General features: G+C 35.9%; 1 protein-coding gene across 3 annotated transcripts; it reads left to right on the top strand.

Moving 5' to 3' along the window:
• The first annotated feature begins 617 nt into the window (after positions 1–617).
• Positions 618–14811, top strand: LOC130741142 (DNA-directed RNA polymerase IV subunit 1). Of its 3 annotated transcripts, none has more exons than XM_057593946.1 (17): positions 618–816; positions 1164–1225; positions 2028–2183; positions 2444–2564; positions 2666–2790; positions 4274–4327; positions 4409–4618; positions 5182–5337; positions 5452–5547; positions 5634–7912; positions 9210–9370; positions 9850–10109; positions 10205–10378; positions 10467–10604; positions 11145–11392; positions 12420–12531; positions 14234–14811. In XM_057593946.1, the coding sequence occupies exons 3-17, from the start codon at positions 2070–2072 to the stop codon at positions 14435–14437; spliced, it is 4452 nt and encodes a 1483-aa protein (XP_057449929.1). In that variant the 5' UTR covers positions 618–816; positions 1164–1225; positions 2028–2069; the 3' UTR covers positions 14438–14811. The 3 variants fall into 3 exon arrangements, with proteins under 3 accessions (XP_057449929.1, XP_057449930.1, XP_057449932.1); XM_057593947.1 differs by having other exon boundaries at positions 619–816; positions 9213–9370; XM_057593949.1 differs by lacking the exons at positions 618–816; positions 1164–1225; positions 2028–2183; positions 2444–2564; positions 2666–2790 and adding an exon at positions 3830–3987.
• The last annotated feature ends 312 nt before the right edge of the window (positions 14812–15123 follow it).

The raw sequence follows: 15123 nt of genomic DNA, 5'->3' as shown, positions 1-15123 counted from the left end.
TCTTTCACCACCATCTCACCGGTTTTCTACGATTAATCGATTTCTCTGTTTTTTCCTTCTTGTAAAGCCTTTAATAGCTGCTATTTGCTGTATGTATTAAATTACTAAAAAATCAGAAGAAATAAATATAACACCATCTACCTACTAATTAATACTTCATTCAATATTTAATTTTTGTTTCCTGAATCCTTAACTATAAATAATGAAAAAAAATGTAAGTAATTTCTAAATAAATGACAGATAGATATGTGAAAGATAAAGAAAAAAAAACAACTACAATTATTTTATGATACTAAGAAATGGGAGGACTAACACACCTTTTCTAATCCATTTCTCCAACACACTTGATGTAATTGATTGTCTTTTTTGAGAGTGTGTTTAAAAGAGCTTATTCAACACACTTGATGTAATTAATTTTCTATTTTAGAGTGTGTTCAAAAAAGGTGCATTAAATTTGTTTTGATAAAAAAAGAAAAAGGTGTATTAATAACAATTTGGCATGATATTGAAGGGTAATGCCCTGAAAAAGGTTTGAGTGCAGTAACGTAATAATAACGCAAAGTGAAGGGCAATATAGCTGACCTAGAGACCTGAACCCAAAAAGCATACATACCTTTTTTCTGGGCCCCGGTCTTCCACAAGTCTCTCTCCATCTTCGCGTTTCTCTCTCGTCCTCCCTCCACTCCTCTTCAGGCGGCGGTCTATTTCCTTCTCCGCCGCACTCTCCGCCGCACACTCTTCCACTTCATCTCGCGGTTTCCCACTCACCCGTTCCCGCTAGCCGCGTCTCTCGATTCTCGCGCCGCATTCACTCAAGTAAGTTCACACCACTCTTCCTTTCACCACCATCACCACCGGTTTTCCACGATCAATCGATTTCTTTGCTCTTTCCTTCCTAAAACGCCTTCAATCGCTGCTATTTGCTTTACGAGAACGATTTTAGCAATGTGCATGCTCTTTTCCTCTGCATGTTGCATGATCCTGCTTTTTCTGGCAATGTAGCTTCACTTTTCACTCATTTCCAATCAATTTCTCAGATTCTATTGCTTAATCCATCACATTTTACATTTAATCTTTCTCAATCACGATTACCGAACCGATATTCGTAATATCAACCATTTCCCCTTTCTTGAATGACATTCACATACTGTGATTCTTTTCAGGTTATCGAGTGATATAGTTTCGCCCCTGCTACCAACGTGCTTATCACTGCGCCGAATCACTTGTGAGTATTTAGCTTATACTCTACGCTTACGTTACTATTTTTGTATAGCTTTTCTTTTTCACTCAGAACAATTATTTTATCCGAAAATAACTATGTAAACATGGTCAATTTGGGGTTTTTTGTGTCTTTGACTGGTCATGGACATGGTGTGGGACAGGAAATTCGGCGTGTCCTGCACCCATGATATGATTTTCGAATATGGGTGACGTTTTAGGAAAAAATTCTGTCAATAATTTTTTTAATATTTGATATCAATGTTTAATTTGATGATACCTAGTTGTTGGGTAGACAAGGATGCGTGTTTCTTTTCTTTTCCAAATTTTGCTTTTGTAGAAGTTCAAGTACATCTTGGTTATGGATAGCAAGAAGGTTATGTGACCCAAATACAAGCTAGTTCATGCTAAACTGCTTCTAATTGTTCAATTTGTTACTAGTACTACAACCTGAAACAAATTGCGACTTCATCCTTTCCAAAATTGTATCCTTTTTTATGTATTTATTGCTTCTTAATGTAATTTATGGAATTTGGATAACATAGGGTTAGGATGTTATGGAAAGTATTTATCTTCTGGTATAGATTTTGATTGCGTGCGTGCGTTTTCTTGTATTTCTAAATGATTTATCCTCCTTTACCTAGTCATAGGTTTTAGAGATTTTTTCCTACGGGTGCTCAGTGTCCATATCCATTCAAACTAGACTAAGCTAGAAAACATACAAAGTTTGGATTGGACAGCTTGGGTTTGCATAATCATTCTTGAAGTTATTTTGTTTACATTTTTATTAATACTTTGGAAATTAATAGGCTGCTTGAAGTTTTCTGCTCATTGCAAGCTTACCGAGCTCCATGGATGAAAGGTTACCAAGCTCCATGGATGATAATGACAAGTTTCACGAGCACAACATGCCGTCTGGTGTCATAACGGCAATAAAGTTTGATGTTTTAACTGGGGAAGATATAGTTAAGTATATTCTTGATGTTATATCTATTTCAGCTTTCTTATTATTTTGTGCATTTCAGTTCATGGTTACTTTTAGCTGTGGAATTTGTTGATATGCATGTACTTACTGTTTAACACGTAAACACAGCATGGAAGGTGGGTTGAAAGAATTTTTTTGTTTGGTTGTATCACATTGGATGTTGATTGGTTTTACCTCTTCGGATTGCCATGCGATTTATTAAAACCACATATAGGATATTGATTGGTTTTACCTCTGCAGCGTACGATCTCTGCTTTGGAGATTGAGGCAGCCGGGCAGGTCGTCTGTTCTGATCTCGGACTTCCTAATTCGTCTGAAGTTTGCACCACATGTGGTACCAATGATAAAAAGCTTTGTGAAGGTATGGATGGACATCCTATATGGAAAATATGTTTAGGGATTGTGTTATGATTAACTGAAATCTACAAGAAAAGGCGCTGAAAGAATAATATTTAATTTCAGGTCATTTTGGAGCAATCAAATTTCCTTTTTCTATTGTGCATCCATATTTTATATCAGAGGCTGCCGAAATCTTGAACAAGATTTGCCCTGCATGTAAATCTATTCGATGTGATTTACTGATCAAGGTCAGGATCATTTACTTATACCAATTTTTGTTATGATGCAGATATATTTTTTGTCCACGGCCTTGTAAACAATTTTATACTATCTAGCCCTATGGTGCATACTCTTTACATGCATGAAAACCTTAGTTACTAGAATGGTGTGCAATGATCTTCTCTATTTATGTTGTATACAACTCTTGCTTTTGTCAGTGGTTCAAATGTTAAGATATTATTGTGGAATGCTAAGATTTACTCATGAAAAATTTGGATGCATAAGTTCTCTCACATACTGATTTCTTTCCCATTTAGAGATGGAGTTACATGGAACATCTAAATTACTATCTTCCCTTATCTCATGGAATTGTTTAGTTTATTTAATGCACAACTCACGTTCTTATGTTTTTGAAACATGGCGGGGGGACTAAATTTTTATGATAAGCTATGAAGAACAAGCAGTTCTACTTCTTGAGATGCTATAGTGTCAGATAGTTTTCCTCATATGGCACATTCTAGGAACTCCTCATTATGAGTGCATGACACTTGAATGACACGACTCTTAATGAAAAATTCTTTTTAATTTTAAAGAACTTAAAACGGTCAACTTAAATTATCATAAATGTGAGAAACTAAAAATTGTTACAATAGGTCACCATAACACTTCATTTGGGAACATCTTCCGATGTTTGTACCTCATACATTGTATATAATATAAGGGGTGTATCACGCACGATAGAAGGAAGAGAGTAGAAAGAGTTGTTCTGCAAGCTTTCAGTAAACTTAGAATGATTCATTACATTTGTGAATTTAATACAAGAGAGTGTTCATAGTATAAGCTCATGTTTTTACTAACTGAACTGTTAGTAACCACTAACATAGTCTCTAACAAACAGATCACTAACAAAATTGGCACTAGAATTGGAAGCTGATGCTAAACCAGTAGTAATTCCAGACAAGGTGCTGCCTTGGAGGTATAAATTTGAAGCTGGGAAGCACTTCCGGGAGGGGTTGATACCATCGAAAGAAATGTTTGCAGAGGATGCTACGTGGGAAGAAGAAACTCTGTTGAAAAGTCAGTTTCCATATTTCAGCCTTGATTGAGTACAAGGCTAATTCTGCAAGTGGAAGAAATGATAGAAACCTTTGACTGAATGATGTGAAGGGGTAAGGTGGGGATCTGTTATTAGGGCCAAGCCGAAGTGAGTCACCCATATGGAAAAGGTATATTCACGGAGGGGGTTTAGGAAATGAGGGAGTGCGCTTTCTTTTAAATTTGGTTTTCTCTTGTTTGGCTCCCCTAACACCTTCCACATATTACCCAACTTTAGTTATTTGAGATTCTAAAGTTTACCTGTGTTTTTTGCTTCCAGCTTTCCAAGATAACCTTCCTATTGTTTGTAATTTTCCATTCATGTCTGTTTGTGGTTGTTATGTGGGTTGATCTGTTTGTATTTGCATCTTTATATGTTATCTGCTTCCTATTAATATTTCAATTTTCTTCGTACAGGGTGTTAAATTTCTTTCGGTAGACAAGAAGCTCAATGATTGCAAATATTGTTCTGTAAGTTTGTGTGTCTTCTATGATTCGCTCCAAATTAAGTTTTTTTTTCTTCTGTTCTAAGACAGTTTGTTCATCAAACAGGGAATTAGTATGGGTCGTTACCCAACAATGAAATTCAGAGTTTCCTACAATAATCTCTCCAGAAGTCCCGAAATTATTTCTGAAATAAATGATACAGCCTCAAAGAAAAAGACTTTGGGGCAAAGACTGGCCGCTGACTATTGGGATTTTATTCCTAACGGCTCTGAAGAAGAGGAAAGTCTTGTCAATAGAAGGTTATCACTTTCTCAGGTAGCACTGTCCACTTTAATATGCTTGTTGCTGTTCTGAATCATTTTCCTTTGGATACTTTGAATGTGCACTTTATTATATAATGTTAGTAAACTTAAAGAATGGGGTTATATGATGTTTTCTTTGATGAACATGCTGCTTCAAAGCTTAAATTTGTGCCAGAAAAATGTATACAAATTGATTTACATATCAAGCAGACAAGAAAGACTCGTATAACTGAATCTTGAATGGGGTTTGATTGCAAACAAATACATTCATCATTGACTATTGACTCATATTGAGATTTGAATCCGTAAGTGTTAAGTTAGTTCGTTTGCATTAATTACTTTATTGTGACCTGCACATCAAGAAGTACTTTTTATGTGTTTTTGGAGAAACTGGAAGATGTTTGCTTATATAAGCTTTCCATTTCTTCCAATTAGAAAACATTCCCCACTTTCAAGCTCCATTAATTTACATGATAGATATTCTAATTTTTTGTTTGAGTCGTTTTCATTATATGGTAATGCTTTTTACTGGTGCTGTGCTGTTGAAAATTTTCTATCTTCCTTTTTGGTTTTTAGGTTCATCATTTGTTAAGTGATGTTGATCCTGACTTTATTGAGAAATATGTTCCAAGAAAGAGTTTGCTTGATCTCAATTACTTCCCTGTGACACCAAATGGTCATCGTGTGACAGAGTTCTCTCATCGACCTTCCAATGGACCGAAATTGAGTTTTGTAAGTATTTTTCTTTTTTCTCCTTTCTTGCAGTCTTTGATATTTATAAACTGTCACAGAGTCACATACATCCCCATTTTTAATGTGGTCCTATATCTGGTTGAATACTTTTAGGATGACAGGACCAGGGCTTGCAAGAAATTGGTTGATTTCAGAGGTCCAGCCGTTGAGTTAAGCTCTCATGTCATCAATTCCCTAAGTCTCTCTAAGGCAGGCTACTCTGAATTTTTTCTTTTATATTCTTGCCACGCCAAAATTCTCGCATTTTGCTTATTAGTTTATATTTTAAAGTGCAGCTAAATCCTGACAAAACACCAAGTAATATGTTTACTGAACTCCAGCAAAGAAAGGTTGGAGAAAATGCTTGCAACTCTTCTGGTTTAAGATGGATGAAAGATGTTGTTCTGGGAAAACGCAATGATTGTTCATTCCGCACTGTAGTTGTTGGTGATCCAGACCTTGCACTCAGTGAAATTGGTGTACCTTGTCAAATTGCAGAAAGTTTGCAAGTTTCTGTGTATGTGAACAGGGAGAATAAGAAAAATTTGCTTGACTGTTGTGAGCTACGCCTGTTAGAGAAGGGACATTTTAAAGTTTGCAGAAAGGGCAGGCCAGTTGTATTGTATAAAAAGAAAGATCTACAGATTGGAGACTTACTTTATAGGCCTCTTACCGATGGGGATAAAGTGTTGATAAATAGGCCTCCTTCCATACATCAACATTCCATGATTTCTCTCTCAGTTAGGGTCCTTCCTATATCTTCTGTGGTATCAATTAACCCTCTTTGTTGTTCGCCACTGCGTGGGGATTTTGATGGTGATTGCCTACATGGATATATTCCACAATCAGTTGCTGCAAGAGTTGAACTTAATGAACTGGTTGCTTTAGATAGGCAATTGATTAATGGGCAAAGTGGTCGGAATCTGCTTTCACTTTCTCAGGATAGTTTAACTGCTGCATATATGTTGATGGAAGATGGGGTCCTTTTGAATCTTTATGAGATTCAACAGCTGCAAATGTTGTGCGATAAAAAGTTGACACCACCACCGTCAATTATAAAAGCTCCTTCAAGAAATAACTCATTGTGGAGTGGAAAGCAATTATTCAGCATGCTCTTGCCTTCTAATTTTGACTACTCTTTTCCTCCAAATGGCGTTTCTGTTAGTGATGGGGAACTTACATCTTCTTTTGAGTCTTCTGGATGGTTACGTGATTCCGAGTGCAACATTTTCCAGAGACTTGTGGAACGTTTTCAAGATAAGACATTAAACCTTTTGTATGATGCTCAAAAAGTTCTTTGTGAGTGGTTGTCTATGACAGGGTTTAGTGTTTCACTCTCGGACCTGTACCTTTCTTCTGACTCATGTGCACGAGAGAACATGATGGAGGAAATCTCCTATGGCTTACAAGAAGCAGAGCAGGCATGCGATTTCAATCAGTTATTGGTGGATCATTACTGTGATTTTCTTTCAGGAAGTCTTCAGGATAGTGACAATGTTGCGTCCATTGATATGGATAGTCTGAATTATGAAAAGCACATATCTGCTGCTCTCAGTGAAGTGTCGGTTGATGCTTTTAGACACATGTTTCGCAATATTCAAAGTTTAGTTGATAAATATGCAAGTAAGGGCAATGCATTCCTTACTATGTTTAAGGCTGGAAGCAAAGGTAATTTACTGAAATTAGTGCAACATTCCATGTGCCTCGGACTGCAGCATTCTCTGGTTCGCTTGTCATATAGAATGCCCCGTGAACTCTCATGTGCTGCTTGGAATAGTGAAAAAGGACTTAATTCAATGCCGATGTTTTCTAATACTCTTAAATCTATCCAGTGTTACATTCCTCATGCTGTGGTTGAAAGCTCTTTCTTGACTGGGTTGAATCCACTTGAATGTTTTGCTCATTCAGTGGCAAATCGTGATAGCTCTTTCAGTGACAATGCGGACCTTCCTGGAACATTGACACGTAGACTTATGTTCTTCATGCGTGATTTGTATCAGGCATATGATGGAACAGTGAGAAATTTATATGGTAATCAACTTATTCAGTTTTCTTATGATACTGATAAGGACTCGTCTTGTGATAGCGGTTTCCAAGAGGGTACTGTTGGTGGTGAACCTGTTGGAGCACTTTCTGCATGTGCTATTTCTGAAGCTGCATACAGCGCTTTGGGTCAACCAATTAGTCTGCTTGAAACATCTCCTTTACTGAATTTAAAAAATGTTCTGGAGTGTGGTTCCAGGAAAAAAAGTGGTGACCAGACAGTGTCTTTATTTTTGTCGGACAAACTTGGTAAACAGAGGTACGGGTTTGAGTATGCAGCCCTAGAAGTGAAGAATTATTTGGAAAGAGTGATGTTCTCAGACATTGTTTCTACTGTCATGATAATGTTCACTCCACAGTCTTCCAGCCTGGAAATTTTCAATCCTTGGGTTTGCCATTTTCATTTAGACAAGGAAATTGTAGCAAGAAGAAAGTTAACAGTGCATTCTGTCATTGAGTCTCTTTACCGGCGATATGAATCCCTAACTAAGGAATCAAAAGTCACTTTTCCCAATTTGAAAATATCAAGCAAGTAAGTTTCTTATGTTCTGGTGCTTCAAACAATGTTTTTAATGTTACTTGAGGAAATATTCACTGTTTGTGAAGGATGTAATAAAATGAAATCTTTACATCATTCTGATTCTTTCCACTGTCGCCTATCCTTGAGTTCTTTATTTAATTTGTTGTGCCTGCAGAGCAAAGGATCTATTGCATATATGCAATAAACTACATATAGGCATGTTGTTCCTGCACATGACTATATCACACTTCTAGAATATTTTTGTTGCTTTTATTATGCTTAACAGCTTAAGCCAATGCTTGATTTGGTGTTTTTACTTTATTCCGTACACTCAACAATAGTACTTGTATCCCTAGCCACTTTTCATGCAAACCTTGATACTCCCAATTGTTTTGACACAGCCCCTAAATTTAACTGAACTTCTCTGGCTTGGATAAAATTTGATACAATAATAAAGATAAATTTTCAAATATTATAAAGGAAGAGAACAGAGACAGAACATTAGAAATGAAGGTAGGCAAGTAGGAGATAATGTAAAATCATGATAAATTATTATGCACCTATATACTCATTATTTCAATTACCATGAGGCCATTACGGAGGTGTTTGGAGATTTCCTTGATTCAGAAATAGTCAATAAAATTGCAAGTGAACTTTTTAATACTGGCAAGATAATTTTCGATTTTGATCAAGAAAACCAAAGACCAACGTTGACTGAATATACTATTATATTGGGGAAACCTGTTCTGACTATTGTAGTATTTTCAATCACCCTTGGTCTTTGTTTTTTCTTGATCAAAATCAAAACTTATGATTATAGTGCCAGTATTAAAAACAAAACTTATTACATATTTGAAGGAGTTTGTGAACTTTCTGAAGGCATAACCATATGTGGCATTAGTAGAATGACCAAAGCAATTATTTTTATTGTAGTTGATTATGTTTTGTCATTTTGCATTAGCGCTGCTCCTGCCACACTTTGCAATTAGTGGGACTTCTGACATTTCAAGGAGTGTGCTCCAACTGTATATAATGAATAAAGAATCTTTTTTTTTTCACGCACACTCACATCTATGTCTAAGTACCTATTAAATTGTCAAGGATCCCAGATGGTAGCCATGATATCTTTGTTTATAGTTGTTTGTGCCTTGTATACAAGTTAATGAGGAGTCCTTTCCCTCCTAACCCTTTATAATCGTATTCTCTGTCTTTATGAGCTTCATATTTTATAAAAAATAATATTAACAGTTTATACTATCTTAACTTTCTGCATCCATTCTCATTCGTTTGGTATTTTACCATGAAATAGCAGGAAGTGCTCTAAGGAAGGTGGATATGCTTCTTTAAATAAAGAAAAGGAGGATGTAGATTGCATCTCTGTCACAATTGTTGAAAGCTCTAGGAGTTCTGCAAAACTGGAGGCTGTTCGGGACTTGATGATACCTTTCCTTCTTGGAACAGTTATAAAAGGTAGATAGTAATGCGAGCTGAATATCCATTTTTAGTTTCATATGGTGATTTGTATGTGAACTTTTTTAAAGTACCTTGATGAGCAGATATATGGCAGGGACATTTTCAACTTTTGTTTCTGTTATGATTATGTTTTTCCTGCGTATATATGTCTGTTGAACTCTTCTGTATGGTCATAACTCATAACTTTTATGATTCCATATTTGTTACAAAGTTTAACTGGCTATTATATAAGTTAGTTGGAGTTAAAAGGTTTTTTTTCTCTTTTTTTTCCTTGCTGCATAATGGAGTTTTAGTTGAAACTTGTAAGAACAAGGAAGATATGTCCTGGCCAGGTCACCGAAAGTTGGTCAAAATTATCACTTTTGAGATACAAATTCAGTTTTCGTAACTAGTTCACTGCTGTATCTGGCAAAAAACACGAGTACGTATTGCTGGTATTTACAGTCTTTAACATGAATTCCTGGAATGTTCTTTAGGATTTCTGGAGATCAAGAAGGTTGATATTCTCTGGAGTAATCGGTCAAAAGTATCAAATTCTTATGCTGGTTCTTCTGGTGAATTATACTTGAGGGTTACTATGTCCAGCGATGGTGACAGTGGAAGATTCTGGGGTGTACTGATTAATCATTGTCACAGAATAATGCCAATGATTGACTGGACACGAAGTCATCCCGATAACATCCATCATTTCTGCTCCGCCTATGGAATCGATGCAGGGCGGCAATATTTTCTCCACGTATGATTTGATAAATTCCCCTCCTTTTTATTAGGTTCCAACTGAAATTTCTGGAAATGTGTATTTAATGTGCTGGCATATGGTTTTACATGTAGAGTTTGGCATCTGCAACAACTGAAACTGGCAAGTCAATCCTTCCTAAGCATCTGCATCTTGTTGCCAATAGTCTGTCAGCTAGTGGAGAGTTTGTGGGATTGAACGCTAAAGGCATCGGGCGACAAAGAAAGCATGCATCCGTATCATCACCCTTTGTGCAAGCATGCTTTTCTGTCAGTTTTCACATTTTGATTGCAGTCAAATGGTTCATGGTTTATCACGTAATGGGATTTGATTTGAAATTCTGGAATCTTATTGCAGAATCCAGGTACTTCGTTTATAAAAGCTGCTAAGTCTGGAGTCTTGGATGATCTTCAGGGATGCCTAGATGCATTGGCTTGGGGAAAGTGTATGTCCATGGGAACAAGTGGACAGTTTGATATCATGCACTCAGAGAAGGTGAAGTTATTGGTTTTCTTGCTGCAATTCATGTTTTAATTGATAATGAATGTGTTTCCATTATCAAATGACCTTAGAATGTGCAAAGCAGTTGTGCAATACATTCTAATACCGTAAAAAACCTGCAGTTTATTTCCTTTTGAAAATTGATATACTTTTGACTGAAGTTCTCAAAAAGTTGCAGCATCCTTCTTGTGCTTATCATAGGCTTTCGTGTTAACCGTTTCCCTTTTCAAGTGTGTACCCATTTGTATTGCATTTAATGATCTTCAAACTAATTTTTAATTGTAACCTGTTGTTCTCCAATTTTCTTATATGTCCGTACACTTCAATTTGGTGTTTCTAGTAAACTTCACTATGGTTATCTTCTCTTTTGCATCAAAGTAAGTGTTAGAGCTGAATATATTTTATCTGTGTTTGTGCCGGAGAAGGATTCCCTTAAAAGAGCTTGACGGTTATGGAACAAAGTTATCTCATACCTTGCAAGCTCTCCATGTAATCCTTTGTCATTCAAAATAGTCTAACATTTTCTTCTATCAGGTAGAAGAGTTTCCTGAGTCTGCAGATGTGTACAGCCTGCTAATAGCCAACTTTGACCAGCTGAATGATAAGGTTGATATCCCTCATTATCACAACCGCTCATCAAACAAATGTGATTCTGAGTTTAGCCGTAAAAATGGCGGTTATGCCCTGAAAGAGTATAAACAGTCGAAAAGCTTTATAAGAAATTTTGTGACTGTAAATGATATTCAGAAACTGGCTTTTGAATCAAGGTCCATATTGAGCAGGTAAGATAATCAACATATTACTTTTTCTTGCTTTAATATGTTTTGTGTACTAGTGGCATAAAGAACTGCATAATTCATTTTGTGAGATTTAAAATCCTACTTGGGGTGTGCACTAATATAAAATAGCACAATTGGAAAGTGTAGATTTACTGTGCCCGCCAGGGTGGTTTGATACAGTTGCTTCCGTGAAAGTTTTTTCTGCTGCATAATAGTTTATCATGTTATCTCCTGTCTTTTTTCATTTTTGTAAAATCACAGAGTAGTTTTTTTGTTGAGGGTAATGAGTTCATACTGTCTTGCCTTCTGGGCAATTTTTTAAGCAGTGTGCCTCTTGTTTGGAATATTAATCAAACTTATTTACAGATATGAAACCATCCTTGTGACATCCTAACAGCTTGAACTTTTAAAAGAATTGGTCCTTGTCGGAATTAATTTTCTGCACAGCTGTATCACTTTGTTTTGCATCAAATACAACAACAAACTACTAGATTTTCCGAGACTCTGCCATCATTTTATCTTAGTTTTTTGCAGAGGGAATAGTATTTAACATAAATAATTGATTGAGGGAGTGCTAAGTAATAGATTTTAGGTTGGGAGAGGAATGAAAAGATACTTCAAATGGTCATAAATTTGTTCGTCCAGTTACTCAAAGTCTCAAACATATAAATGTATATTGAACTTGTTTAAATGCTCGGAGAAGGGTTTATGGTTTTTTAATAGCATGCATTCATTGATAGGTACTTAGGGAGACTGTCAGGCAGTTCCATTTGTTTGTTGTCTCCATCAAGGTTGTATCCTTTATAGGTCCAACTCGGATAAATTTAGGGGCAGGGTGCGCAGTAATTTTACAGTTGAATATTTTAGGAAGTTTTTTTTTACTCCATTTTCTTCCTGTTTAAGGAGCCTGGACGCCTGGACCTTTTAGATAAAGGTTTAATTTTCTTCCTGTTTGACACAATTGTGTTTGGTTGTCTTGATTGGTTCCCTTACCAAGATCAATTTTCAACATTGTATATTGTCTATGTAGGTATTCAATTGATCAGGTAATAAGCGATCATGATAAGATCACAATGCTGCGGGTTTTGCATTTTCATCCTCGTAAAAATGAGAAGCTTGGCTGTGGACCAGCGGACATAAAGGTATGTGTGCTTGTCTGAAGGTGATTTGGGTGTGTGGTCAGAATTTATTGTGTTTTGTTACTGCTGATGTATATAACGGTAACTTTTATGAATTTGGGGCACTTAGAATTTCAAACTTCGATGAAATTTTCTGTATGTTATCTGAAGAAAATTATTATCTCTGCTTACTGTTTAACAATCTATACATGATTGAACTTGATGTATTTAGTGGCCCCTCTGACCACCATTATTGAGTCAGTCCCTCTCCCCTCCCCTGCGTTCAAAAGGCTTTTACATTCTAAATCATTCCCTCTTTACTGCTATATTCTGCGGCTGTGGTTCTATTAGCTAAACAAACTTTTAGAGTTCCATGTGTTGTTGATATCTTGTGGGTATGATGCCTAACACAGCAAGATATTTATCAACTTTTTCATATTTTATTTTCAATTCTTTAAACCTTATCACCTGATACTTTTAAATAGAAGATTATCCAATATTTTTCATTTGTCTCCATGGAAACAGGGTTCAGGAATAGTCTGATATGATATATAGTAAACATAAATGTAGCCTATATGTATACACAAGGTTCTTATCATGATTCTACAGGCCTCTGGCAATTAATAGCCTATGGGAGATTCAAATAAGAGATAATTTTAAATGAATAGGAGAAAATAGAGAAAATTACAGCTAAAACTATTTAACTTCCTTAATTACAGTAAATCACAATAATGACTGATTTCAACATCCCCTCAAGTTGGTGCATCAATATTACACATTCCCAACTAGACAAGAGAATCCCCAAGAACTCTACTAGATACTACTTTGGTGAGAATATCTGCTAGATGGTGTTCGGACCTTAAAAATGGGAAGGCAATAATTTAATTTGAGCTTTGAGTTTCTCTTTAATAAAACGTCTGTCAACTTCTACATGCTTTTTTTCTGTCATGTTCATGTTGCACAAGGTTGAGTAGGGATAGAAATAGGTGTGGCCGATCAGGGCTTTGTAAGACTTTTTTATGTCATATGCCATGTTAGGACTAGTACTAGAGGATAAGTAAATAATCTCTCCAATAAGCTTTTGGTACATCCCTCGTTAGTCCTAGCTGCACTTGAACATAAAAAAATACTTGATTTTATTCCATCGGAGTGCCAAGCACCTGTATCACAACTCGAGTGGATTTTCTTTGAGATGTGAAGATGCATGTTTTGACACAAGGATATATTTTAAGTTTCCAGCACATTTTTTTTAACTAGACATACTGTCATAGTCATTTCTGATCACGATTATGTTATCAACATATAATCAATGCAGTAATTTTACCTTGTCTTTGCTGAAGCAAGAGTGTGTCTCCTAAATTGCTTTGTTTATAGCCTAGCGAGATTATATTCAAATATGTTCTATTATGATGGATATCGTTATAATAGAAATAAAATCTGATCTTATTCTAATCTATCATGATATCTTAGCCTAATCTATCATAACAGAACATATCTGAATATATCTCAACATAGCAAAAGTTCGTCATGGACTTGGTAAATTTTCCAAACCAAGCTCTTGGGAACTGACTTAACCTATAGAGTGCCTTATTCAATTTACACAGTGTAGAATTCTTTGGAGTATTGACGTACGCCAAGAGGAAAGTTTTACTAGTTAAATACATTGTCTAATAGTTATGTTTTTATGCTTGTGGTTGCCCATGCCTTTTTTCTTTATTATTCACAGGTTGGATGGCATCCTGTACATAAGGATAGCCGCTGCTTCCATATAATACGAAGTGATGAAAGTGTTGAAGATTTTTCATACCGCAAATGCATTCTTCGTGCTCTTGAGATTGTTGATCCGGGCAAGTTCAGGATCCAGAAGAAAAAGTGGCTGGGACAAGATGACATTGTTGAACTAAAAAAGAGTCAGAAGACAAATCATTAGTAGAGAGGCACAGTTGTTTTTTGTGTGAGTTGAGAGTTGTCATTGGCATTACTCTAGCTAAATGGTGAACAATCTGGAGCCATCTTGTGTTGTGTATTATTCAATGTTAGAGGTAGTACAGAAGATGAAAGGGGATAGTAGTACATTTTCATTCTTATTAACTTTTCTCTTTTTATCATAAAGATGGAGGGGGTGCTTACCCTTAGCTTCTTTTTGCTACTTCCACTAATACTTTATTTGCCTCCGATTACGTCAGGCAAAGAAAGATCTAGTGGAAGTAGCAACGAGGAGCTTGTCAAGACTTATACCCCATACCAGATGTATTGAATATGTAAGCTGTTAAATGTAATATCTGTTTAGGTTGTGTCGTTCAATTGTGATGGTTGTCCCCAGTATCTGTCTCTCAAAGCCGCATAAATTGAATACTAATAACTTCTTTTTATCATGCATTTCACTTGAAATTTACCGTGGGATCGTTGATTTGCATTTTGCATACTTGCTGATAAATTTTTATGATAATTTTACCTTACAATCCATTTTTGATCTTAGTTACTTAATACATGTCATGATATTATAATATTTTTCAGTTTATAGAGCCAATTACACCTAGTGGTTGTTTTTTTCATAGGCAAATATTAGTTGTTAATAATGTTCAGAACCCTAACTCTTACCATTTGAGCTAACCT

This window comes from Lotus japonicus, chromosome 2 (assembly GCF_012489685.1).
Source record: "Lotus japonicus ecotype B-129 chromosome 2, LjGifu_v1.2".
NCBI lineage: Eukaryota > Viridiplantae > Streptophyta > Magnoliopsida > Fabales > Fabaceae > Lotus > Lotus japonicus.
Note: the sequence above shows the minus strand (reverse complement) of the source record. Positions and strands in the feature narration are given on the sequence as shown.